Source organism: Scyliorhinus torazame, chromosome 8 (assembly GCF_047496885.1).
Source record: "Scyliorhinus torazame isolate Kashiwa2021f chromosome 8, sScyTor2.1, whole genome shotgun sequence".
Classification (NCBI taxonomy): Eukaryota; Metazoa; Chordata; class Chondrichthyes; order Carcharhiniformes; family Scyliorhinidae; genus Scyliorhinus; species Scyliorhinus torazame.
The window spans coordinates 121,804,115-121,829,535 of record NC_092714.1 but is presented as its reverse complement, the minus strand read 5'-3'; the positions used below and the strand labels follow the sequence as shown (position 1 = coordinate 121,829,535).

The following is a 25,421-nucleotide window of genomic DNA, read 5'->3' as shown; positions in this document are numbered from 1 at the left end:
CCTCCCTTATTGTTCTAAATTCCAATGGGTATAGTCCCAGTCTAGTGGAGATGGTGAGGGAGAGGGACCTGGTTAATGAAGATGGTGAGGGACCCGATTGATGGTGAGGGAGAGGGGCCCGGTTAATGGAATCAGTGAGGGAGGACCCGGTTAATGAGACATGAGGGAGGGGGCCTGGTTAATGAGACTGTGAGGGAGGGGCCTGGTTAATGGAAACTGTGAGGGAGGGGGCCTTGTTAATGGAGACAGTGAGGGAGAGAGGCCCGGTTTATGGAGACGGTGAGGGACAGAGTCCCGGTTAATGAGACGGTGAGGGAGGGAGCCCGGTTAACGGAGATGATGAGGGAGGAGGCCCGGTTAACGGAGATGGTGAGGGAGGGGGTCCGCTTAATGAGACGGTGAGGAAGAGGGGCCCGGTTATCAGAGATGGTGAGGGAGAGAGGCCTGGTTAGTGACACGATGGCGAGGGGTCCAGTTAATGACAGGATGGAGAGGGGTCCAGTTAATGACACGGTGGAGAGGGGTTCGGTTAATGAGACGGTGAGGGAGAGGGGCACGTTAATGAGACGGTGAGGGAGAGGGGTCCGGTTAATAAGACGGTGAGGAAGATGGGCCCGGTTAATAAAACGGTGAGGAAGATGGGCCCGGTTAATGCAACGGTGAAGGAGAGGAGCCCGGTTAATGAGACGGTGAGGGAGAGGGGCACGGTTAATGAGACAGTGAGAGAGAGGGGTCCGGTTAATAAGACGGTGAGGAAGATGGGCCCGGTTAATGCAACGATGAGGGAGAGGAGCCAGGTTAATGAGACGGTGAGGGAGAGGGGTGCAGTTAATGAGACGATGAGGGAGAGGTGCCAGGTTACGGAGATGCCCTGTTGATGGAGACGGTGAGGGAGAAGGACCCGGTTAGTGGTGATAGTGAGGGGCCCTGTTAATGATACAGTGAGGATAGGTGGCACATTGGTTAGGACTGCTGTTTATGGCGCTGAGGACCCGGGTTTGAATCCATGTGGAGTTTGCACATTCTCCCCATGTCTGCATGGGTTTCACCCCCATAACCCAAAGATGTGCAGGGCACGTGGATTGGCTACGCTAAATTGCCCCTTAATTGGGAAAAAATTATTGGGTACTCTAAATTTATTTTTCCAAACAAATGATGCAGTGAGGGAGAGGTTAACCTGGTTAATGGCAATAGTGAGGAATCCTGTTAATGGAGATGGTGAGGAAAAAGATGCCCGGTTACTGGAGACGGTGAGGGAGAGATGCCCGAGTGAGGGTGTGGGGCACGGCCGGTTTACGAAGACAGTGAGGGAAGAGATTCCCGGAGACAGTGAGGGAGGGGGGCAGGATAATGCCGACAGTGAGGGAGAGATGTGCAATTAATGGAAACGGTGAGGGGGAGAGGTGTGGTTAATGGAGACGGTAAGCGAGAGAGGTGTGGTTAATGGAGACGGTGAGGGAGGAGCCCAGTTAATGGAGACGGTGAGGGAGGAGCCCGGTTAATGGAGATGCTGAGGAAGGAGCCAGGTTAATGGAGACGGTGAGGGAGCATCCGGTTAATGGAGAAGGTGTGGGAGCATCCGGTTATTTGTGCAAGTGAGGGAGGGCCCAGGTTAATGGAGAAGGTGAGGGAGAGCCCCGGTTAGTGTACATGATGAGGGAGAGGCCCGGTTAATGGAGACGGTGAGGGAGGGTCTGGTTAATGGAGATGGTGAGGTAGAGTGTGGTTAATGGAGACAGTGCGGGAGGGTCTGGTTAATAGAGAAGGTGAGGAAGGGATTCCCTATTAATGAAGATAGTGAGGGAAGGAATGGGGTGTCCCGGTTAATGACTTTGGGAGGACGTCGGAGTCCCGATTAATGGAGACAATGAGGGAAGGTTCCTGGTTAATGGAGATGATTAGGAGGGGAATACTGATTAATGTAGACAGTAAGGGAGAGCTCCTGGTTAATGAACACTGTCAGGGAAGGTTTCTCGTTAATGGGTGGGGGTGGTCCCAATTTAATGGAGAGGTGAAGGAGGGCTCCAGATGTAGGAAACCTGGGTAGGGTGGTTGAGGGGTTTGGTTAACCAAGAATGTTTTTTGTGTTGCTGTCAGTTGTACATATTATGGACTACATACTATGATATCTGCTTTATACTGTATCTCCAGACAATGAAGGTATTATGTTTGTGCTAAATTTTTCAGCTTGGAAATATCGGCTACTGAATGAGGATCCCATGCTGTGCACACTATGTAGTTTTGTGGTATATCTTGGTGAAAATGATGTCCATACATATTGGAGCGGTTATACTGTTGTGTCTGCTGCAGGAGATCCACACGTATTGGTGATAAAACATAATGTCCATTGAAGGAAGTCCCCATATAATCAACATCATGTACTCTCGTGTTTGCCGAAATGAGGTCCAACAAATGGAGCCGATGTGTTATTGTATCTGCTGAAGGAGTGCCCCACATATTGATGTTGCATTATCCAGTCTGCTGAAGTGGTGTCTCAACATATTGGATGTGATGCACTCTTGTGACGATTGAACAAGCACATATTGGAGATGATGTGTTGTTTCTGCTGGAGAAGTCTTGTATGATTTGCTGTATTCTGAGACCTTAGTACACAGAAATATCCATCAACAACTGGAGATAGGACTTGCAAATACTATTATCTTCTCCATTTAAAAGCTGTGTTTGGATCACTTCAGTTGAAATATTTCTCCTCCGAAAAAAGATCAGGGCTGGTTTAAAGCTATTTGTAATGGAGCTGGAATCCATTAAGAAGACTGTGAATGTAGCAACTTTAAAAGGAGAAGTGATCTCTTTTATTGTATCCAAGGAAAAACAACCTAGTGGGAATAATGAAGCAGTACTGCAATTCAAAAGGATGACATTTGATTCAGAGACAGGGAAATTCATCCAAAGATTTTCAGGAAAATTCAACTCTAATCAAAAAGGTTCCTTCTTGCAAATCATTGCCTGTTGTTGTACCATTGATTCAAGAACAGGGCAAAATTCCCCGTGCATTTTGCTGAAGAAGCATAAAAAGGCTCATTCTAAATTTGGATATAATTTACTTATGCTGCACAGTTCAAATGAAATTGAGCACTGTTTGGGCTTTGAACTGGAATATGAAATAAAGGAGAATCTGACCCTGTTACCTGGACCTTGTATTTTCTGGAGTTGTAGTGACCAAGTGTATTATGTATCTTTTGAAACAAATGGAATTTTGAACATTCCCATTTCATTTACTGAAGTTAAATGGATTGGAGAAATTTCTTATGAGGACATAATTGTACTGGGTGTAAGAAAAACTGTTGGACCTGTAAAACATGATGAAACCTCTGTTTGTCAAACTGATAAACTGATCTGGGGTAGTGAATTTGTCACTTATTCCTTACAAAAGAAGGGAAACTGCTGCAGCCATCATTTCATCCCACATGCTTACAGCTCTGTAGTTACAAACATACTTATTTGCCCTATTGAAGACATAGATAATCAACTAAAGACTACAGTTGTAGCAAGCACTTGTAAGAAGCAGCTGGTTTTGTTCGAAAACTGTGTCCCCAAGAATGTCTGCCAGCTTCCTTTTGAAGAAACCTCTGATATAAAGATGGTCACAACTAGCAGAGAGAATTGCCTTTTCCTTGTGTCTTCTAAGGCTGGACATGTTTGTGCTGTCTCAAAGGAAAGTTGGCAGGTACAAATACAATAACCATGTTTCTTTTTGACCTCTTAGCACAGTGGGCTAAATCGCTGGCTTGTAATACAGAACAATGCCAGCAGCGCGAGTTCAATTCCCATACCAGCCCCCCCCGAATAGATGCCGGAATGTGGCGACTAGGGGCTTTTCACAGTAACTTCATTGAATCCTACTCGTGACAATAAGCGATTATTATTATTAATACGTTTATGGGTCCACTTGAATTGTACAGCTGGTGTTTGTTTACAGAAGAGTGATATTTAAATCATTTTTCCAAAAGGAAATTTTTAGCATTTTAAAAGTACAGTAATTATTGGCACACACACAGTGCCATTTGGTGCCTATAAATTCCGCTGTTTAGAAGCTGATGTTAATAATCAGATATTGCAGCATTCGGATCATAGCCTGTTACTTCAAACTTATTTTTGCATTTACAATTAGTTTATGCAAACATTTGAATGAATGCAAATGACTGATTTTTTTTGTGCTGAAACATTTGCATTATTAATAACTTCAATGAAGCAACTTTGAATTCAGAGACTTGTTTGGGACCATTTAAACAATTTTGTAGTAATTTAAAATTATTCAAATAATCTTTACTTAAAATCTTTTCTGTAAGATTCAGGTGATGTAAATAAACATTTGTTACTCTACACCTGGTATTGAACTACTTTCGTAGCTCATCAAGATTACAGAAAGTTTAAAACTTGTAAATGTGTCTTTTGTTTTGGCCACTGATCCCATTCTCTCCTGTTCATGCTTTCTCAGTTGGGAAGGGTTTGATAATTCATGTCAGCAACGCACCATCAAGGCTATAATTGCTGACTAGTCTCCTTACTCCCTTCCCCTAAAATAAAAAGCACAATCCTCTGTGGCAAAGGCAAATGACAAACAACCACCGAGATTAGTCTTCTAATTTGAGAACCTGTGAATATTAATTTTCTTCTGTTTCTTACAGATGCAATTATTTTTGCCTGATTTTAATCTCATTGGACCTTATCAGAAAAATTTAGTTTTTGTTCAGAAACCTTTTTAGAAATATATAGGTAAAGATGAGAGAGAAAATGTCCACTAAATTAACAATTCCCTGTCTTTGGAATTATTTTCCCTTTACGACAACACTAAATTTTAGCCATGTCTGTATGAAGTTGGGTTACAAAGAAATAAATGCTGCTGAAAGGGGCAGCACGGTAGCACAAGTGGATAGCACTGTGGCTTCACAGCGCCAGGGTCCCAGGTTCGATTCCCCGCTGGGTCACTGTCTGTGAAGAGTCTGCACGTTCTCCCCGTGTCTGCGTGGGTTTCCTCCAGGTGCTCCGGTTTCCTCCCACAGTCCTAAGACGTGCAGGTTAGGTGGATTGGCCATGATAAATTGCTCTTAGTGTCCAAAACGGTTAGGAAGGGTTATTGGGTTACATGGATAGGGTGGAAGTGAGGGCTTTAGTGGGTCGGTGCTGACTCGATGGGCCGAATGGCCTCCTTCTGCACTGTATGTTCTATCAGGAAAGCTGCAGGTTTGTGGAAAACAATTCTGCATATTTTAGATTTTTCTCTCAGCTTATGAGATATTCGTTCAGTTGTCCAGTGATACTGTGATAGTCTTCATTATGAATTTTCAAAATTATTCTAATTAAGTGACAGCAAAACTGGATATTGTTACTTTGCTGGAATTTGTAAATTGGTTATTTCAAAGAGAGGTGTAAATTATCAGTGGTATCGAAACAATCCTATTCATACCCTTTTTTGCATAAGACTTTAATAATGACATCAGTAACATTTTTACATAACTCCAATGATAAGGTAGAGCAAAATACTATGAATGCTGGTAATCTGATTTCAAAGTGTTGGAAAACTCAGCAGGTCTAGAAGAATCTGTGGAGGGAGAAACAGAGTGAACGTTTTGAGTCCAATATGACTTCAGAACTGATTCACTGATAAAGTATTCAGTTCAGTGATGGTAAAATATATGGACCCTTTCATTTTACTTTAAGTATTCACAGCACTTTAAAATCAGGAAGTGAAGCAGCTAGATATATATAGCACTAAAAATTGATCTTACTAGAGACTAATTCAAGTCTCGGTGGTTGTTTGTCATTTCCCTTTGTCGCAGACGATTGTGCTTTTTATTTAAGTGGAAGGGAGTAAGGAGACTAGTCAGCAATTGTAGCCTTGATGGTGCATTGATGACATGAATTATCAAAACTTTCCCAACTGAGAAAGAAAGCATGAACAGGAGAGAATGGGAACAGAGTGGCCAAAACAAAAGACACATTTACAAAAATAGCCGAAAGGATCCAAAGCAATACATCACCTGATAAATTACTGTCAAGAACACAGCTGTTACAGTCAACTTGGAAAACATGGTAATATGTTCCTGAAATGACAAAACTACTGCCAGAATTTATATTTACCACTTGCATGTTATGAGTTCAACTGATTTAACAGTTTCCAATAAATTCTACAAGCTATCAAATCTCAAGGGCAATGAGAGATGGGCAACAAATGCTGGCCTAGCCAAAGATGCCCACATCTTGTGAAATAATTTTTTAAAAATGTTTTTAGGTAAGAATGGACAGATAATTCTTGTACTCTTGAAGGTTTATACAACCAACCCTTTTGCTAATTACATCAATTTATCATGGTTTTAAGTAAAATAATGGCCTTCATTTCACCCTAGATTGCTGCTGTTTGGCAGGAGATATGGTCAGTACAATTGGACGACTTCTTAGGCAAGGGGACGGAGCAAATTTTATTGCTCTCTATGACAACTTCCATTGTTGAAGACTGTTTCAAAGATTTTGTATTAACTGACCTTGGTGAAGTCAGTTACACAGTAAGTTCCTGCTTTTGTTTAATTTCCTCATATTTAATTATTTCTGCTGTTTTAGTCCCCTTGTCTTCTGCCCCTTCATCTCATTCTTCACTAAAAAAGTTCTGAGATGTGATTACATGCCATTACAGGCTATTGTCAGTACTACAGGAAGTGAAAACTTGACTTCCATAATGGGTCTTATTTTGCTGTGAAAGTATCGGTGAAGCTAACAGTGTTCACTGTTATTTAGCATAAGTCGGTATAGTGGACAGAAATTTCTGTCGAGAACAAATGTTCAGTTAAACCTGAAAACCCAGAGGTTTCTGTCCAGGTTGCATTGCGCTATTCACATGCCACTTGCAGCAAGATAAGGGCTAATATAATTTGAAGATCCAAAATGTGGAGAATGCTTGCACCTTGGTGCATTTGATAAAGTGCCACACAATAGGCTTGTCAGCAAAGTTGGGGCCCATGGAATAGAAGGGACATTGGTAACAGAGACAAGGGGCGGGATTCTCCACCCCCACGCCGAAGTGGCCGCGCCGTCGTGAACGCCGTCGAGGTTCACGATGGCGCGGAACGGCCCCGGTCCCGACCGATTCAGGCCCTGAAAATGGGCCAGTATCGGGGCCGCGTCATCTACCCCCAGCCTTGTCGCCCGCGTAAAAGCGGCGCCGCATAGATGACGCGGCCAGCGCCGCATAACGGACGTCATCCGCGCATGCGCGGGTTGGCCAGCGCCAACCCGCGCATGCGTGGTTGCCGTCCTGTCCAAATCCGCCCCGCAAGAAGACGGAGGACGGATCTTGCGGGGCGGCGGAAGGAAGGAGGTCCTCCTTCAGAGAGGACGGCCCGACGATCGGTGGGCACCGATCACGGGCCACCCCACATTTAAGGAACCCCCGGTGCAGAATCCCCCCTCGCCCCCCCCAGCGTTCACGCACCGCCCACGACTGTAGCGACCAGGTGTGGACGGCGCTGGGGGGAACCCGCCGTTTTGGCCAGCCGCTCGGCCCATCCGGGCCTCAGAATAGCAGGGGTGCCGGAGAATCGCCATTTTCGGTGTCTCCGGCGATTCTCCGGCCTGCGGCCCGCGAAGCTCGACCGGGCCGTTCCCACCGCTTGGGAGAATCGCAGGAGGGTGCGGACCGGCGTCCCCGGAAATTTTGGCGGCCCAGGTGATTCTCCCAACCGGCGTGGGAGTGGAGAATCGCGGCCAAGAAGTTAGCTGAATGACAGGAAATGGACAGGAGTGGTAAGTGGTTGTTTTTCAGACTGGAGGAGTTTTAATGAGTACTAAGATTACTGTTTTTCCTGATATGACTTTGGTGTGCAGACACTATTTCAAAAGTTGCAGTTGAGAAAATTTGAAAGCATTGTGAAGAATGAAGATAGTGATATATTTCAAGAGGATCTGGACAGACTGATGGAATGGCAGACACCGGGAAAATTAAATTTAATGCAGAGAAGTGTGAATTGATACATTTTGGGAGGAAGAAAGAACAGAGGCAATACAAACTAAAGAGAAAATTCAAATGGGAATGCAGGAATTGGTTTGTGTACAAATCATTGAAGGCGGTAGGACAGATTAACAAAGAGATTAAAATGGTGTTTAGAATCCCACTAATGTTGAATGAGAGGATATCCCAAAACCCAGAAGAGTGACGTGGAACACCGGTTCTTATGGTGTATTTGGTATACTGTGAGAAAAGATGTAAACCAGGGAGGAGTAGTCCAGTCATTTTGTGATCAATTAATTTTGTTTTTGAAAATGTTTTTAATAGAGTTTTTCATTTTATAAAATAGACAAATCTGTACAAACCAAATGCAATTTACAAAGACCAAACATTAAAAATAACTCCAGGCCTCCTTGCGTTCCCCCAACCCCCACAACCCCTTCCCCTTTTTTGATATAAAATGTTTTTATTGGTTTATCATTTTCATACATAACAAGGTGGTATAATGATGCATATGTTACATAGTGATAAATCAATCTCAGACTGCACGTATTTACAAACTTTCAATTTCCCCTCGTGGTCGGCGTATGTGCCTCCTTATTTTCTCCACTCCCCTCCCCTTCTCTTTTGATGGTGCTTGTGGTCTCTCTGTGGCCCCTATCCCATCACTTTATTGCTGTTGGCTACAAACCAGTCCTGGAACAGATTGGTGAATGGTCTCCACGTCTTGGGGAAGCCCTCTTCCGACCCCCAGATAGCAAATTTGATTTTCACCAGTTGGAGAAATTCCAACAGATCGGCCAGCCAATCTGCAGCTTTGGGTGGTGCAGCTGATCGCCAGCCGAGCAGCATTCTTCAGCAGGCGATTCGGGAGGCAAAAGAGCTGGGGCATCGGCCCCCTCCCCATAAAGAGTTCTGGCTGGTCTCACAACCCCGAAGACTGCCACTTTTGGGCACGGCTCCACTCTAACTCCCACAACCTTGGACATTGCCTCAAATAAGGCTGTCCAGAACTCAACCAGTCTAGGGCATGCCTAGAACATGTGGTTGACCTGGTCTCCCTGGCACCATTCACATTTGTCCTCCACCTCCGAGAAGAACCTGCTCATTTGGGTTCTGGTTAGGTGCGCTCTGTGTTAGGCTTAGACTTGTCCTTGTGGAAGTGGAGTTGACCCTGTGCAGTGCTTCGCTCCGGTCCCCATCCTATTTTGATCCCTAGCTCTTCCTCCCATTTTTCTCTTGTCTCGTCCAGTAGGGTGTGTCTTTCCCAACAGTCAACCATACAGGTCCCCGCAGTCTTTCTCCCCCCCCCCCCCGCCCCCCCCTCCCAACAAGTCACCCTGTCCAATAGTTCTTCTAATAATGTGTGCCTGGTTGTGTGTCCTAGTCCCCGTGGGTATGTCGTTGTTTTTGACTTGCTTGTGCTGTAACTCGTTCTGCTCAGTCAGCTGAAGCCTCTCCGTCAGTTCTTCTAATGTTGTCAGTCTGTGTAGAAATCACTAACTGTCAGTGTACCCCCATCCTGTCTCCACCTTTTAAAGGTGGCGTCCATTTTGACTGGCGCGAACCTGTGATTGTTGCAGATGAGGGCCATAATGGACATTTCATTCAGACCAAAGTGTTGTCTCAGTTGGTTCCACATCCGGAGCTTGGCTATTACCACTGGGCTTGTTGAGTGTTTGGCTGGTGGGGATGGGAGCGTAGCTATGACCAGGGCTTGGAGGGATGTCCCTGTGCAGGAGCTCCCCTCCATTCTGCTTCTGGTTCCTTTACCCATCCCCTCACTCTCTGTTGTGGCTGCCCAGTGATAGTATTGCAGGTTTGGGAAGGCCAGGCCTCCCATGCTTCCCGTTCTTTGTAAGACTTTTTTGGGGTTCCTTGGATTCTTTCTCCCGACCCACACACATACACAAACACACACACAAATGCCATGATCATTTTGTCTATTGTGTTAAGGTAGGCCTTGGGCCGTGTGTTTACATGGGTCTCATTCCCACTACCCAAAGATGCGCAGGCTAGGCGGATTGGTCACGGTAAATTGCCCCTTGATTGGGGGAAAAAAAGAATTTGGTACTCTAAATTTATTTTTAAAAGGGGCTCTTGGGGATGTAGATCAGTATGGATCTGAACAGGAAGGAGAACCTGGGCAGTCCGTTCATCTTGATCGTCTACACCCTCCCCGCCAGGGAGAGTGGGAATCTGTCCCACCTCTGCATGTTCTTTATTACTTCCTCCACCAGATCTGCCAGATTCCATTTGTGGATCCGTGTCCAGTCATGGACAATTTTGATCCCCAGGTACGGAATTTGTTTTGGGCTTGTTTAAATGGAAGTCCCTCCAGCTCTGCCCCTCTTCCTTGTGGGTTCACATGAAAGATTTCACTTTTGCTCAGGATGAGTTTGTAGCTCGAGAAGGCTCCAAACTCTTTCATGATCCCTCTGCATGCTTCTTTGGCGGTCTGCGACAGAGAGGAGCACATCATCCACATAGAGTGAGACTCTGTGCTCCCTGTCTGCCCTCCAGATCCCCTTCCAGTGTTTTGCCGCTCTGAGTGCGATCGCTAGTGGCTCAATTGCCAGGGTGAATAGCAGCGGGGACAGCAGGCATCCCTGCCTTGTGCCTCTGTACAGCTGGAACTATTTAGAGCTGGTGGTGTTAGTCCACACCCTCGCCATGGGAGCGCTGTACCGAAGTTTCACCCATGCTGTGAACCCTTCTCCAAGCCTGAACCATTCCATTACCTCTGAGGTACTTCCACGCGACTCTGTCGAAGGCCTTTTCTGCATCCAGGGCGATGATCACTTTTGGTGTTCTCTCCCCAGATGGGGTCATTATCACGTTTAGCAGGCGCCTGATGTTCGATGTTAGCTGCCTACCCTTAACAAAGCCCATCTGGTCCCCTGCGAGCACCTCTGGGTACGCAGTTTTCCAGTTGCCTGGCTAGGATTTTGGCCAGTATTTTTGCGTCCACATTGAGCAGCGAGATGGGTCTGCAGGACCGGCATTCTGTCAAATCTTTGTCTTTCTTGGGTATCAGCTAGATTGAGGCTAGAGTTGGAGGCAGGGTGCCCTTGCTAGCGGGTCTAGTGAACACCGCCCACAGATGCGCGTCCGGTGCTGTCGCAAATGTTTTATAGAAGTCCGCCGGGAATTCATCTGGTCCCGGTGCCTTCCCCGCCTGTATGGAGTTGACGCTCTCCATGCCTTTTCCCAGCTATAATGGTGCTTCCAGCCCCCGTTTCCTATCCTCCCCGTGACTTGAGGTTCATAAGGAGGAGGTGTTAGCAATTCTGGAAAGTGTGAAAATAGATAAGTCCCCTGGGCTGGATGGGATTTATCCTAGGATTCTCTGGGAAGCTAGGGAGAAGACTGCTGAGCCTTTGGCTTTGATCTTTAAGTCATCTTTGTCTACAGGAATAGTGCCAAAAGACTGGAGGATAGCAAATGTTGTCCCCTTGTTCAAGAAGGGGAGTAGAGACAACCCCGGTAACTATAGACCAGTGAGCCTTACTTCTGTTGTGGGCAAAATCTTGGAAAGATGTATAATCATCTGGAAAGGAATAATTTGATTAGAGATAGTCAACACAGTTTTGTGAAGGGTAGGTCATGCCCCACAAACCTTATTGAGTTCTTTGAGAAGGTGACCAAACAGGTGGATGAGGGTAAAGCAGTTGATGTGGTGTATATGGATTTCAGTAAAGCGTTTGATAAGGTTCCCCATGGTAGGCTACTGCAGAAAATATGGAGGCATGGGATTCCGGGTGATTTAGCAGTTTGGATCAGAAATTGGCTAGCTGGAAGAAGACAAAGGGTGGTGGTTGATGGGAAATGTTCAGACTGGAGTCCAGTTACTAGTGGCGTACCACAAGGATCTGTTTTGGGGCCACTGCTGTTTGTCATTTTTATAAATGACCTGGAGGAGGACGTAGAAGGATGGGTGAGTAAATTTGCAGATGACACTAAAATCGGTGGAGTTGTGGACAATGCGGAAGGATGTTACAAGTTACAGAGGGACATAGATAAGCTGCAGCGCTGGGCTGAGTGGTGGCAAATGGAGTTTAATGCAGAAAAGTGAGATGATTCATTTTGGAAAGAATAACAGGAAGACAGAGTACTGGGCTAATGGTAAGATTCTTGGCAGTGTGGATGAGCAGAGAGATCTCGGTGTCCATGTACATAGATCCCTGAAAGTTGCCACCCAGGTTGAGAGGATTGTTAAGAAGACGTACGGCGTGTTAGCTTTTATTGGTAGAGGGATTGAGTTTCGGAGCCATGAGGTCATGTTGCAGCTGTACAAAACTCTGGTGCGGCCGCATTTGGAGTATTGCGTGCAGTTCTGGTCGCCGCATTATAGGAAGGATGTGGAAGCATTAGAAAGAGTGCAGAGGAGATTTACCAGAATGTTGCCTGGTATGGAGGGAAGATCTTATGAAGGAAAGACTGAGGGACTTGAGGCTGTTTTCGTTAGAGAGAAGAAAGTTAAGAGGTGACTTAATTGAGGCATACAAGATGATCAGAGGATTGGATAGGGTGGACAGTGAGAGCCTTTTTCCTTGGATGGTGATGTCTAGCACGAGGGGACATAGCTTTAAATTGAGGGGAGATAGATATAAGACAGATGTCAGAGGTAGGTTCTTTACTCAGAGAGTAGTAAGGGCGTGGAATGCCCTGCCTGCAACAGTAGTGGACACGCCAACACTAAGGGCATTCAAAGGTCATTGGATAGACATATGGACGATAAGGGAATAGTGTAGATGGGCTTTAGAGTGGTTTCACAGGTCGGCGCAACATCGAGGGCCGAAGGGCCTGTACTGCGCTGTAATGTTCTATTTCCAGTCTGGCTTTGTCCCTAATCTGTGCTATTTCTCTCGTGGCTGCCTGCTTTCTCAGCTGATGGGCCAGCAGGCGGCTGGCTTTGTCTCCGTGTTCGTCGAAGGTCCCCCATGTCTGGCGGAGTCGGTTTACTGCTTTCCTCATGGAGAGTAGGTCAAAGTCCATTTGTAGCTTTTTCCTCTACGACCGCAGAATATCGCCGGTCTATCTCCAGTATGGAGTCAACTAGCTGTTGCCTCGCCACCCTCTCTTCTATGCCAGGGATTTCCGCCATCATGTTCTTTATAAACTCCATGCTGTCCCAGTTGGGAGGGTACACATTAACAAGGACCACTGATGCACCTTCCAGGACATCGCTGACCATGATGTACCATCTGCCTGGGTGCGTAACCTTCCTCGTCGTTGTAAACACCGTCCTCTTATTAAGCATTGTGGCCACCCCCCGTAGCTCGCGTTCAGTGGCGCAAATGGCACATCTGTCCCACCCAGTCCTTTCTTACCTGTAGTCAGTCCTTTTCCCTCAGGTGTGTCTCTTGACAGAATACTATGTCATACTTTTCAGATGGGTGAAAACACTGGAGCTTTTCACTGGGCTGAAGTCCCCTGACGTTCCAGGTGACTATTCTGATGAGGGTTTCCATCCCATCCTGTGTGATCAAGTTTCCCTCCCAACCTGCGAGATCAACTATATTTACCGTGTGGGTGTGCCTGCATTCTGGGATTTCCCTTTGTTTGAACAGCTCCAAAGCGGCTGCTTGCAGTGCCATCTTTTTCACTGTTGCCATGTGTGGCCTGTTGTAGCACCCCCGTCCCTGCGTTCTGAACTTTTCCCCCTCCGCTTCCCCCCCCTCCCCTGCCTGTCCCCCTCTTGTGATGTTTACAGTCCCGTCCCCCTGTAGCGCACAAAGACTCCGTGAGACGAATAGAATGAAGTCGATGAGGCTTTATTAAGCGTGTCTGTTCCCCCGCAGCTCGATAGTAGAATGGACTGCGGGGGAGGACTACGGCTTCTTATACTCCGCCTTCAGGGCGGAGCTAGAGGCCAACCAGGACCCGGGATCTGTCAGCCAATGACATTAGGGCTTCCAGTCCCACATGACCCCTAATACATACTACCACATTCACCCCTTGTCAAAAATGAACCCGGCGGGGTGATGCTTCGTATGGTGGTAAGAGTTTACAGGGCTGGTCCTGGGAGGAAAAAACATTCACATGGCAATACAGTATTGTACAATTTTGTCCTGTTTCAACTATTTACAGAAGGTATCGGGAGAAAAGCAAAAATGTTCTTGTGAAAAGTCCATATATTGATTTAGATCGACGCCACGAGTCGGTCGGGCGGTCTGGTCGTCCGTGTCGATCGCCTCGGCCCCAGTGGTGGTGGTGGTGGTACCGGTGTTGTCGTCTCCGGGAGCCTTACGGTTTCCGCTTGGGCTTTATTCTTGGTCGGGCCTGAGGGGAGGGGAACCGATCCTCCTGGGAAGGGGGCGGTCGCGGGGTGCGGCAGTGGCAGGAAGGGGGGGGGGTTGGGTGAATTGTGTCGGGGGGGGGTGTGTGTGTTGCCGGCGGGCGCCAGATCCCGCAGGGAGACCGTGTCCTGTCGGCCATCGGGGTACTCCACGTAAGCGTACTGCGGGTTTGCGTGGAGGAGGTGAACCCTTTCGACCAACGGGTCCGCCTTATGTGCCCGCACATGCTTTCGGAGCAAGATGGGTCCTGGGGCCGCCAGCCAGGTCGGCAGCGATGTTCCAGAGGAGGACCTCCTAGGGAAGACAAGGAGGCGCTCATGAGGCGTTTGATTAGTGCTCGTACATAATAGCGACCGGATGGAGTGGAGAGCGTCCGGGAGGACCTCCTGCCACCGTGAAACTGGGAGGTCCCTGGACCGTAGGGCCAGTAGGACGGTCTTCCAGACCGTGCCGTTCTCCCTCTCTACTTGCCCGTTCCCCCGGGGGTTGTAGCTGGTCGTCCTGCTTGAGGCTATGCCCTTGCTGAGCAGGAACTGGCGCAGCTCGTCACTCATGAAAGAGGACCCCCTGTCGCTGTGGACGTCTGCGGGGCAACCGAACAGTGTGAAGATGGTGTTCAGGGCTTTAATGACTGTGGCCGCGGTCATGTCAGAGCAGGGAATGGCGAATGGGAAGCGGGAGTATTCGTCCACCACATTAAGAAAGTATGTGTTGCGGTCGGTGGAGGGGAGGGGCCCTTTGAAATCGAGACTGAGGCGTTCAAAGGGGCGGGAAGCCTTAATCAGGTGCGCACCATCCGGCCTGAAGAAATGCGGTTTGCATTCCGCGCAGATGTGGCAGTCCCTTGTGACTGTACGGACCTCCTCTAAAGAGTATGGGAGGTTGCGGGACTTGATAAAGTGGTAGAACCGAGTGACCCCCGGGTGGCAGAGGTCCTCGTGGAGGGTTTGGAGGCGGTTAATTTGCGCGTTGGCACATGTTCCGCGGGATAGGGCATCGGACGGCTCGTTCAGCTTTCCGGGACGATCCAAAATCTCGCAGTTGAAGGTGGAGAGCTCGATCCTCCACCTTAAAATCTTGTCGTTTTTGATTTTGCCCCGCAGTGCATTATCGAACATGAAGGCTACCGACCGTTGGTCAGTGAGGAGAGTGAATCTCCTGCCAGCCAGGTAATGCCTCCAATGTCGCACAGCTTCCACTATGGCTTGGGCTTCCTTTTCCACTGAGGAGTGGCGGATTTCTGAGGCGTGGAGGGTCCGGGAGAAAAAGGCCACGGGTCTGCCCGCTTGGTTAAGGGTGGCCGCTAGAGCTACGTCTGAGGCGTCGCTCTCGACCTGGAAGGGGAGGGACTCGTCGATGGCGCGCATCGTGGCCTTTGCGATATCCGCTTTGATGCGGCTGAAGGCCTGGCACGCCTCTGTCGACAGAGGGAAGGTCGTGGTCTGTATTAGGGGGCAGGCCTTGTCTGCGTACTGGGGACCCACTGGGCGTAGTATGAAAAAAACCCCAGGCAGCGTTTCAGGGCTTTGGAGCAGTGCGGGAGGGGAAATTCCATGAGGGTGCGCATACGTTCGGGGTCGGGGCCTATTATCCCATTGCGCACTACGTAGCCCAGAATGGCTAGCCGATTGGTGCTAAAAACGCACTTGTCCTCGTTGTACGTGAGGTTCAAGGCTTTGGCGGTCTGGAGGAATTTTTGGAGGTTGGCGTCGTGGTCCTGCTGGTCGTGGCCGCAGATGGTTACATTGTCGAGATACGGGAACGTGGCCCGCAACCCATGTTGATCAACCATTCGGTCCATCTCCCGTTGGAAGACCGAGACCCCGTTTGTGACGCCAAATGGGACCCTTAGGAAATGGTATAATCACCCGTCTGCCTCGAAGGCTGTGTACTTGCGGTCACTTGGGCGGATGGGGAGCTGATGGTAGGCGGACTTGAGGTCCACGGTGGAGAAGACTTTATATTGGGCAATCCGATTGACCATGTCGGATATGCGGGGGAGAGGGTACGCGTCTAGTTGTGTGTACCTGTTGATGGTCTGGCTATAGTCTATGACCATCCTTTGTTTCTCCCCTGTCTTCACTACTACCACCTGCGCTCTCCAGGGACTATTGCTGGCCTGGATTATGCCTTCCTTTAGTAGCCGCTGGACTTCGGACCGAATGAAGGTCCGGTCCTGGGCGCTGTACCGTCTGCTCCTAGTGGCGATGTGTTTGCAATCCGGGGTGAGGTTCGCAAACAAGGACGGGGGTTGCACCTTGAGGGTTGCGAGGCCGCAGATAGTGAGTGGGGGTATTGGGCTGCCGATTTTGAACGTAAGGCTCTGTAGATTGCATTGGAAATCTAATCCCAGTAAGGTGGGGGCGCAGAGTTGGGGAAGGACGTTTAGTTTGTAGTTTTTGAACTCCCTCCCCTGCACCGTTAGGGTAACTATGCAGAATCCTTAGATCTGTACGGAGTGGGATCCTGCAGCTAGGGAAATCTTTTGTGCGCTGGGATAGGTGGTCAAGGAACAGCGTCTTACCGTGTCGGGGTGGATAAAGCTCTCCGTGTCCCCGGAGTCGACTAGGCATGGTGTCTCATGGCCGTTTATTAGCACCGTTGTCGTCGTCGTCTGGAGTGTCCGGGGCCGAGCTTGATCGAGCGTAATTGAAGCGAGACGTGGTTGTAGTAGCGGAGTGGGGTCCGTTGTTGCCGTCCAAGATGGCGTCGGGGATGAACAAAATGGCCGCCCCCATACATCGCACATGGCTGGGGGGTCACAAGATGGCGGCGGGAGTGGACAAAATGGCCGCCCCCACGCGTCGTACAGGTTTGGGGTGGTCCAAGATGATGGCGCCCTTCCTCCCCTCGTGGTGGCCGGGACCCAAAATGGCGGCGTCTGCAGGTCGCACATGGGGCTCTGGGGGGGTTGGGGAGCGTTAGGACCGCGCGGGGCTCCCTCATCTCCGGGGACAGCGGTGGTCGGGACCCAAGTTGGTAGCGCCGGCGGGTCAGACGTGGGGCGCGGGGGGGGTTAGGGGGGCGTTTGAGACGCCCAGAACTCCCTCTTCTCCGTGGGGAGTGGTGGTCGGGACCCAAAGTGGTAGCGCCGGCGGGTCATACATGGGCTGCGGGGGGGGGGAGGGGGGGTTGGGGAGCGTAAGCGGCGTGCAGGGCTCCCTGTTCTCCCGGGACCGCGGTGGTCGGGACCCAGAGCGGCTGCGCCTGCGGGTCGTACATGATGCGCTGGGGGGGTTGGGGAGCGTAAACGGCTTGCAGGGCTCCCTGTTCTCCCGGGACAGCGGCGACCTCGCGGGACCGGCACACAACCGCGAAATGGCCCTTTTTCCCGCAGCTCTTGCAGATCGCTGCGCGGGGCCGGGCAGCGCTGTCGGGGGTGTTTCGCCTGGCCGCAGAAATAGCAGCGGGCGCCCCCGGTGCGACTTGGCGTTTGGACCGCGCAAGCCTGTGGGGTGTCCGGGGGGGGGGGGGGTGGGTTTGTCGCGACGGGTACGTACGGAGCCCAATGGGCTGCCGCGCGGTCGGGGCCGTAGGTGCGGGTATTACGCGCGGCCACGTCTAGGGAGGCTGCTAGGGCCCGGGCCTCAGAGTCCTAGCGACTCTCTTTCTAGAAGTCTTTGGCGGATTTGGGAGGAATTCATACCTGCCACAAAAGCATCGCGCATTAACATGTCCGTGTGTTCATTTGCGTTCACCGAAGGGCAGCTGCAGGCTCGTCCCAAAATCAGCAGCGCGGCGTAGAATTCGTCCATCGATTCTCCGGGGCCTTGCCGTCTCGTCGCGAGCTGGTAGCGAGCGTAGATTTGGTTAACTGGGCGGACATAGAGACTTTTCAGTGCTGCGAACGCCGTCTGGAAATCCTCCGAGTCTTCAATGAGGGAGAAGATCTCCGTGCTTACCCTCGAGTGCAGGACCTGTAGTTTTTGGTCTTCTGTGACCCGGCCGGTGGCCGTTCTGAGGTAGGCCTCGAAACAAGTCTGCCAGTGCTTGAAGGCTGCTGCCGCGTTCACTGCGTGGGGGCTGATCCTCAGGCATTCCGGAATGATCCTGAGCTACATAGTCCTTTTTAGGCACGCTTAATAAATTGTAGCGCACAAAGACTCCGTGAGACGAATAGAGTGAAGTCGATGAGGCTTTATTAAGCGTGTCTGTTCCCCCGCAGCTCGATAGTAGAATGGTCTGCGAGGGAGGACTCCGGCTTCTTATACTCCGCCTTCAGGGCGGAGCTAGAGGTCAACGGCCAACCAGGACCCGGGATCTGTCAGCCAATGACATTAGGGCTTCCAGTCCCACATGATCCCTAATACATGCTACCACCCCCCCCCCCCCCCCCCCCCAATTGGCAGTTGCTTACTCTCCCCCATGGGAGATGTGCCACCCCCCCCCCCCCCCCCCCTCACTTGTACCTCCCGGTGCTAGCTTTCCCACTAGTGTGTTGGCCCCCTCCGGGGTCGGTCTGAGCCTCTTCTTCGCCTGCTGTTTTCCTTCCCTTTCCCCTCTTCCTCTTTCTCCCTTTTTCTTGCGCCCTGCTGCTCTCGCCTCCTCCTTCCTGTGCCTTTGTTTTCTGTTTCAGAGCGAGGCGGTACAGACCCGCACAAATTTATTTTCAGCCTCTCAGTTTCTCAGGGTGATATCTTCACCTCTGTTTCTGCTGCTTCCTTCCCAGCCCATTCTTTTGGATGAACTTGTCCGCGTCTGCGGGGGCCGTAAAATTGTGCTCCTTGCCCTGGAAGGTTACCCATAGCTTGGCTGGGTAGAGCATCCCATGGATCACCCCACTTTTAAACATGGCCGCCTTTGCTCTGTTGAATTCGGCCCAGCATGTGGCCAGGTCTGCCCCAATATCTTGATAGATTTGTATCTGGTGTCCCTCCCAGTTGCAGGTTCTCGTCTGCCTGGCCCATCGCAGGATTCTTTCCCAGTCTAGGTATCGGTGCATCTTCGCAATTATTGCTGTTCCCCGATCCTGGGTTGTGGCCAGAGCGACCTGTGAGCCCTGTCTATCTCAGGCAGGTTGGGGAAGCTGCCCCTTCCCACCAGCTTTCCCAGCATCTGGGCCACTTAGTCCGTGAGGTTCGTGCAGGCCCACTATTCTGAGGTTCTGACGCCTTGACTGGTTCTCTTGGTCTTCCACCTTCCCCTTAGGGCTTCCTTGGGTTGCTACCAACCTTGCTATTTCTGTCTCGAGGGCAATGATCAGGTCGTTCTGGTTTATGGAAGCCTTTTCCAGTTCCTGATTATGCTCCCCTGGGCCTCTATTCGCCTCTTCGCTTTGTCGATGGTCACCTGCATGGTGGCCAGTGCTTCCGTGACCGCCACCTTGACCGCTGTCTGGATTCTGAGATTTATGCCCTCTTTGAGCTCCTTTGCCTCTCTGGTGAAGAACTTCCTCCATCCGCCCTCCAGCGAGGAGGAGTCCTGTGCACGACTTGTTGGCCCCTCTCTATCAGGTGTAACCGGGGCTTCTTCGCCTCGTGGGTCTGCCATCTCGCTTGCAGGTTTCTCCAGGTTCCTGTTGCCTCTTGTTCCCTTGTGCCTTCTGGTGTAGTTGTTGCTCGACATTTCTATTTTCGTTTTTGTTAGTAGGTTTAAGAGGCTGATGAGGGGATGCGTTTTCTTCTCGATTCTGAGGGGCTATTTTCAGTTAAAAGTGCTTAGATTCGATTTCCTAGGGGGAGAGCCATCTTTTGTGCATCCACTCAGTCACTGGAAGTCCTTGTGATCAATTAATAAAGAATATTTATAAATATAAAAAAACACCCAAGAAGGGCTATAATACAAAACGTTCCACTTAACTACACTGATGGCTATACACACAGTTTCTCATGATCCCTCTTGTTCCCAACTACCTAGGTGTCTTGAACTCTGGGATGCCCCTTTTCCCAAACAACATCCAATATTATATAACTCTATGAGCTAAATGCAGCAGATAGTTACCACACCCTAGTTAATTGTCCACATTTGGGGAAAACTGTCTTCGTTTTCAACGAAAGAGTAATCTAGGTTCAAGTTTTGGATTTTAACCAGCCACCCTTTTTGCGCTAATTTGCATTAAGGGGAGACTTTTCTGCAGCTGAGTGTGGCTGTAATGGTAGCTGTTGTTTCTGTGATCCTTTCTCTTTGTTGTGCTGTGGATATATCATTCTTTCCTTTTGATGTTACCTTTGATGGGGAGGCAGTGGAATAGTGGCATTGTCACTGTACTAGTAATTCAGAGACCCGGGCAAGATCTGGGGACCCAAGTTCAAATACCATCACGGCAGATGATGAAATTTGAATTCAATATAAAATCTGGAATTAAAAGTCTAATGATAATCATAGAACTAGTGTCGCTGTCATAAAAATTCATCTGGTTCAGTAATGTCCTTCAGGGAAAGAAATCTGCCATCTTTACCTGGTTTGGCCTAGATGAGACTCCAGATCCACAACAATGTGGTTGAACTGGAGGGCAGTTGGGATGGTCAATAAATGCCAGCCGGCGAAGCCCACATCCTGTAAATGAATTTTAAAAACCACCCTGTGATTTTAGCATATAAGTGCCAATTCCTTTATCTCTCCACTTTGAAGTTGCCTCTTCTGCATCCCATTATTCTGCCCAAGTCACAGGCGTAAACACTTGCTTTTCTCATTGATTTACTAATTCGCATATCAAAATCCCCCCAGACAGTTCCCCTTTTAATTTTATTCCAATTTTATTTTTTAAACTGAATTTTCCCCAATTCTTAACAATTGCAAATGAGATCCTGCTTTATGACTTGAGGGATAGAGTGCAAAAGCAAGGAAGTTATAATGTCTTTAAAATTCCGGTTCAGTCTCAATTCTGTGGACCACACTTTCAAGAAGAATGTCATGGCTTTCGTGAAGATTTTTAGTTACGGTGCCCACATGGCAAAATGATGATAAATGCCACGCTTTCAGGGGAATTGCTGATTGGAGACTCAACACAGAAAGAATTAAGCTGCTGTACTATTAAGCGACCTATGCAGAGACGTGGGAGATGGCCACCTGGCAGATCTCTTCACAGTGAAATTAGAGAGGGATGCCAATCAGTAAGGTAGCCCTTTTCATTATAGAAGTTTACATGTATACCCACTTCACAGGAATTAACAGTGAATTTTATTGCTGAACTTTTGTTTAAACATTTTCATTGTAAGTATTTTTTTAAATGGTTAGAAATTATTATTATGATCTAGGTTAACTCTGGGCATGCTGAAGATAAAACAGTGCAGATTAATGATGCAGCGCATGTAAACTTTCACCACACAGTCCAAGCCCTGGAGGCAAGATTACAGGTTAGTACTATGTGCAGAATACAGCTTTTTGATTTTTTTCAATTGTCCATGTTGTTTGTTTTGATTATTTAGATAGTCATAACAGGAGTAGGTGTAGGCCATAAGGCCCCTCGGGATCCACCAACATTTAATAAAATTGTGGGTGAATTTCTGCATCAACTCCATTCTCCTACCCAATCCTCAATCCCCACATTCCTTGATGCTCTTAATACCCAAAAATCTATAGATCTCCGTTTTGCATAAACTCACCAATTGAGCAGCCACAGTCCTTTGGGATAAAGAATTCCAAACATTCACAACCTTCTCCTTGTCTCAGGCGTAAATGACCAACCCCATAATTCTGAAATTGTGGCACATAGTTTTAGACACTCCAGCATGGGGGAAACAACCTTCTCTGTCATTTACTTTGTTGAATCCTCTAAGAATGTTCTATGTTACAATAAGATCTCTGCTCATTTCTAATCTCCAGAGAATATATAGACTCATTCTACTCCAATAAAAACAGAAAATGCTGGAAATACCTAGTAGGTCTGGCAGCACCTGTAGAGACAGAGAAACGGAGCTAACATTTCAAGTTGAATATGACTCTTCATAGGAATGTAAACTTAATACATGTAATTCATTACTAAACTTAATACATTCAGAAAATGAGTGAAGAAAATTGAATAAGAAAAATGTGTGGAACCACTCGAGATGATATCAGTCCCATAATTTAAATGATGTGCTTTGGTAGCCAAAACTCAAAGGTAATTTAATTTAGGTTGAGATATGTCCTGGAATGTCATATATTTGACATAAAAATGACTACAGACATTCGGTGAAATTTAAAAACATGGCAACTGGATTGATCTACATTTCACTTTCAATATTTCCAACTCACTGCTATTGTTAGATCCAGTCTCTGACTCTGAGTTACTCAATAGTATTGAAGAAAATTATATTGCACATAGCTTGCTAAGGAAAATTACAGATTTCCTCTTTGAGAAGCATCTGTGTCATAATTTTAGGTGGTTCAGTAATTTAGTCCATTTTTTAAATGGCTGTACCTTTTAGAGATGCAGTGATATTTTATAGTTTTTAAATACAATTCACTGCCTGCCTCCACGTTCTATATCTAAACCTTGTTAAAATTAAGAAAGATCACTGCAGTTCCGATGACTCTTAATGCAACGTTGGCAGTAAACCAATATAAAAATGAAATGATCTACTCGTGTTCGATCTGCCCAAATGGGTAATTCAGGCAGCTAAATAAATATGATGAAAGGTTAATTTTGGTAAATTCTAATTTTGGAGCATTCCTACTGGAGTTACTTGAAGAAATCTAATCAAAATCCATTCATGGTTCAGCAGAGAAACAGAAAATGTTACAGTTATTTAGGAATGAGAAATTATTCACATGCAGTCAATTGAAATTAAACTACCTCTCTTCTGACTCCAGTTTAGAAGTTTCCAAATTCAATCTTTCGATCTTCTGTGGTGATGAGAGTTTTCCTCTTGTCATCTCCATGGAGCTGTTTTTTTAGACTAGTTGGAGGTATGCTTTGCTTAGATTTTATATCCTTATTGAAAAGTAAACTACAGTAATGACTCTGGAGTCTGAATGAATAACCTGCCTGTAATACTTGTAATGCCTGAATCTGTTGTATATCCTATGCATTGTGATGCTTAAATTTGGTCCACAGAAACTTGTGACATGAATCAAACAGCTTCTATTATGGAAATTATAGAATCGTAGAATGTTTACAACACAGAAGGATGCCATTCAGCCCATTGCATCTGTGCAGCTCGCTGCAAGATCTTCAGAATCACATTATCGATGGGGGTGTTTCTTATAGGGTTCTATACTGTATTTGTTTGGGATATGCAATGTTACATGTTTTATCTTTAAAGAGAATTTCTTGCATTTATGTTGTATAAATGTTTACACGTTATATAATTTATAAATTATTAGATGTACGTTTTATTATTTCAAAATTTTCAAATGTTTTAAGTCTGCATGTTATTATCACAAAACCAATACTTATGAATAATTTTTCTATGTGATGGTTATTAAGTCGCTTTAAGCCAAGTTTATTATTTGGACTGAAAGGTCAGTTGGACACTAGATAAAGTTTAATTGAGGAATGGAGAAGAAAATGCGCTCTTATGTAAATTTCAAAGTGCCAGTTTTGGCTTTTGTATGTGGATGTTGAAATGCAATGCTTTTTGTACATACAGCTGTTGCCCTTCTAAGTTTGCATGCATTTTTTTCCCATCCCTTTCAGTCAGGCCTGGCTTCTCTTGAAGAGCTACAACGACTACTAAGAGCCAAACAGAGAGTTTTACTTCAATCTTCAAAAGCTTTAACAAACCTTATTGAAGGAAAGCAGTCCACCTTACCTGATGCTGAAGAGGTATGACATTTATATATACTGACAACATGGCCTATATCTTCCTGGGAGACATCCCAGAAGGTGAACTAGGCAATTGCCTGGGATGTTCAAACTTCTAATGGGCACCCTGTACTAGGAACCATCCAATACTTCCAATTTAAATCAAAATTTGGGATGATTCCAACTAGAGTAGTTACCCTGGAAAAATTAGAAGAAAGAAATGCACATCTAACTCCTGGGGAACTAGAGTACTGAACCCAAACCCCCCCCCCCCCCCCCCGATGGGCCACCATGGGCGGGATTCTCCGTTTCGCCGGTGCCTGGGAGTTTCCCGGCGGCATGGGGCTGCCCCACAATGGGAAACCCGATTGACCAGCTGGCGTAACGGAGAATCCCGCCGGCGGGTCGAGGCAGAATTGTGGCGGGGCGGACAATCCAGCCGCTTGACTATCCTCCCTCATCCCCCAATTACTCCTCACTGCACCCCATGCTCTGATGACCCTCCCAATTCCCTGATCGACCCTGCTGACCTTCCGGCTGGGCAGTTGACTGCCATCCCGTCCCGTCTCCGTCACTCCCTCCCTCTCCTGCCATTCTAGCCATTTAGCTTAAACATTTACCTTAAAGGTACATGTGCTCCTTTTCCCTCATTTTACATACTTGCTTTCTCTCTGGATTCTGAAAATGGCTAGGACCTTTAAATTTACTTGTGTTATGGCTGGCAAAGAGGGTGTGGCTTCCTTCCATCCAACTCTGCAGTACTTGACTGAAGGCCTCAGGAACCCTGCAGTTTTCTCATCCATCCCAAGCCAGAAAGTTGGGTGAGGAAATGCAGCTCCCAACACGGGTAGGAAAAAAGGAGTAAAGTGGCAATTCGACTGTGATTGTCACTCCACAGATATTCTGATCTAATAACAATTATTAACAAGTTTTTAAATAATGTGTGACAACTTTGTGCTAATGTGTTGTCTTAATGCATGACTCGAGCAATATTTATGTCAAAAATCACAGTAAAGCTGAATTTAGAATTCGCTTTTAATTCAACTTTGACCAAAGCAACAAGTTGGTATATTAGAACTTTGTATAGATTTCTAAATTGCCAGTCTACCTTTTCGGCTTTGAAATATGAGAAAGCAATTGATCTTCGTAAATCACAAAGATCACAATAGAATTAAATCTGATTATTAGTCATAAAAACATTGTATTTCCATAGGAAGGTTTGGTTTCTCTTTGGCATGAGGAGGATTCTGAACTAAAACGTCTTGTTGAAGAGACTTGTTCTACCAATCAAGCGTTAAACCATCCAGTACAGAGGATCTGGCAACGCATAGTGGATGGCAGCTGGATTGTGGGAGTACAATTATCTGAATCTGTCAATTTGTAAGTAAATTGGACAAAAAACAAAGGCACATTTGCTCCTGTGTTGACTAATGTAAAGGAGTTTTCAGAGAAGAAAAATAAATAATCTTAATACTCAAGAGAAAAATATTGA

General features: G+C 47.3%; 1 protein-coding gene across 4 annotated transcripts in view; it reads left to right on the top strand.

Moving 5' to 3' along the window:
- Nucleotides 1-25,421, top strand: part of fancb (FA complementation group B) — a 42,968-nt gene that overhangs the window by 3,705 nt on the left and 13,842 nt on the right. For 3 of the 4 annotated variants that reach the window (XM_072514126.1, XM_072514124.1, XM_072514125.1), the window contains exons 2-6: nt 2,188-3,688; nt 6,369-6,524; nt 21,459-21,557; nt 23,822-23,950; nt 25,143-25,309. In XM_072514126.1, the coding sequence (XP_072370227.1) occupies nt 2,750-3,688; nt 6,369-6,524; nt 21,459-21,557; nt 23,822-23,950; nt 25,143-25,309 (1,490 nt within the window). In that variant the 5' untranslated portion in view covers nt 2,188-2,749. The remainder of the gene's footprint in view (nt 1-2,187; nt 3,689-6,368; nt 6,525-21,458; nt 21,558-23,821; nt 23,951-25,142; nt 25,310-25,421) is intronic. The other variant, XM_072514127.1, reaches the window with a different exon arrangement.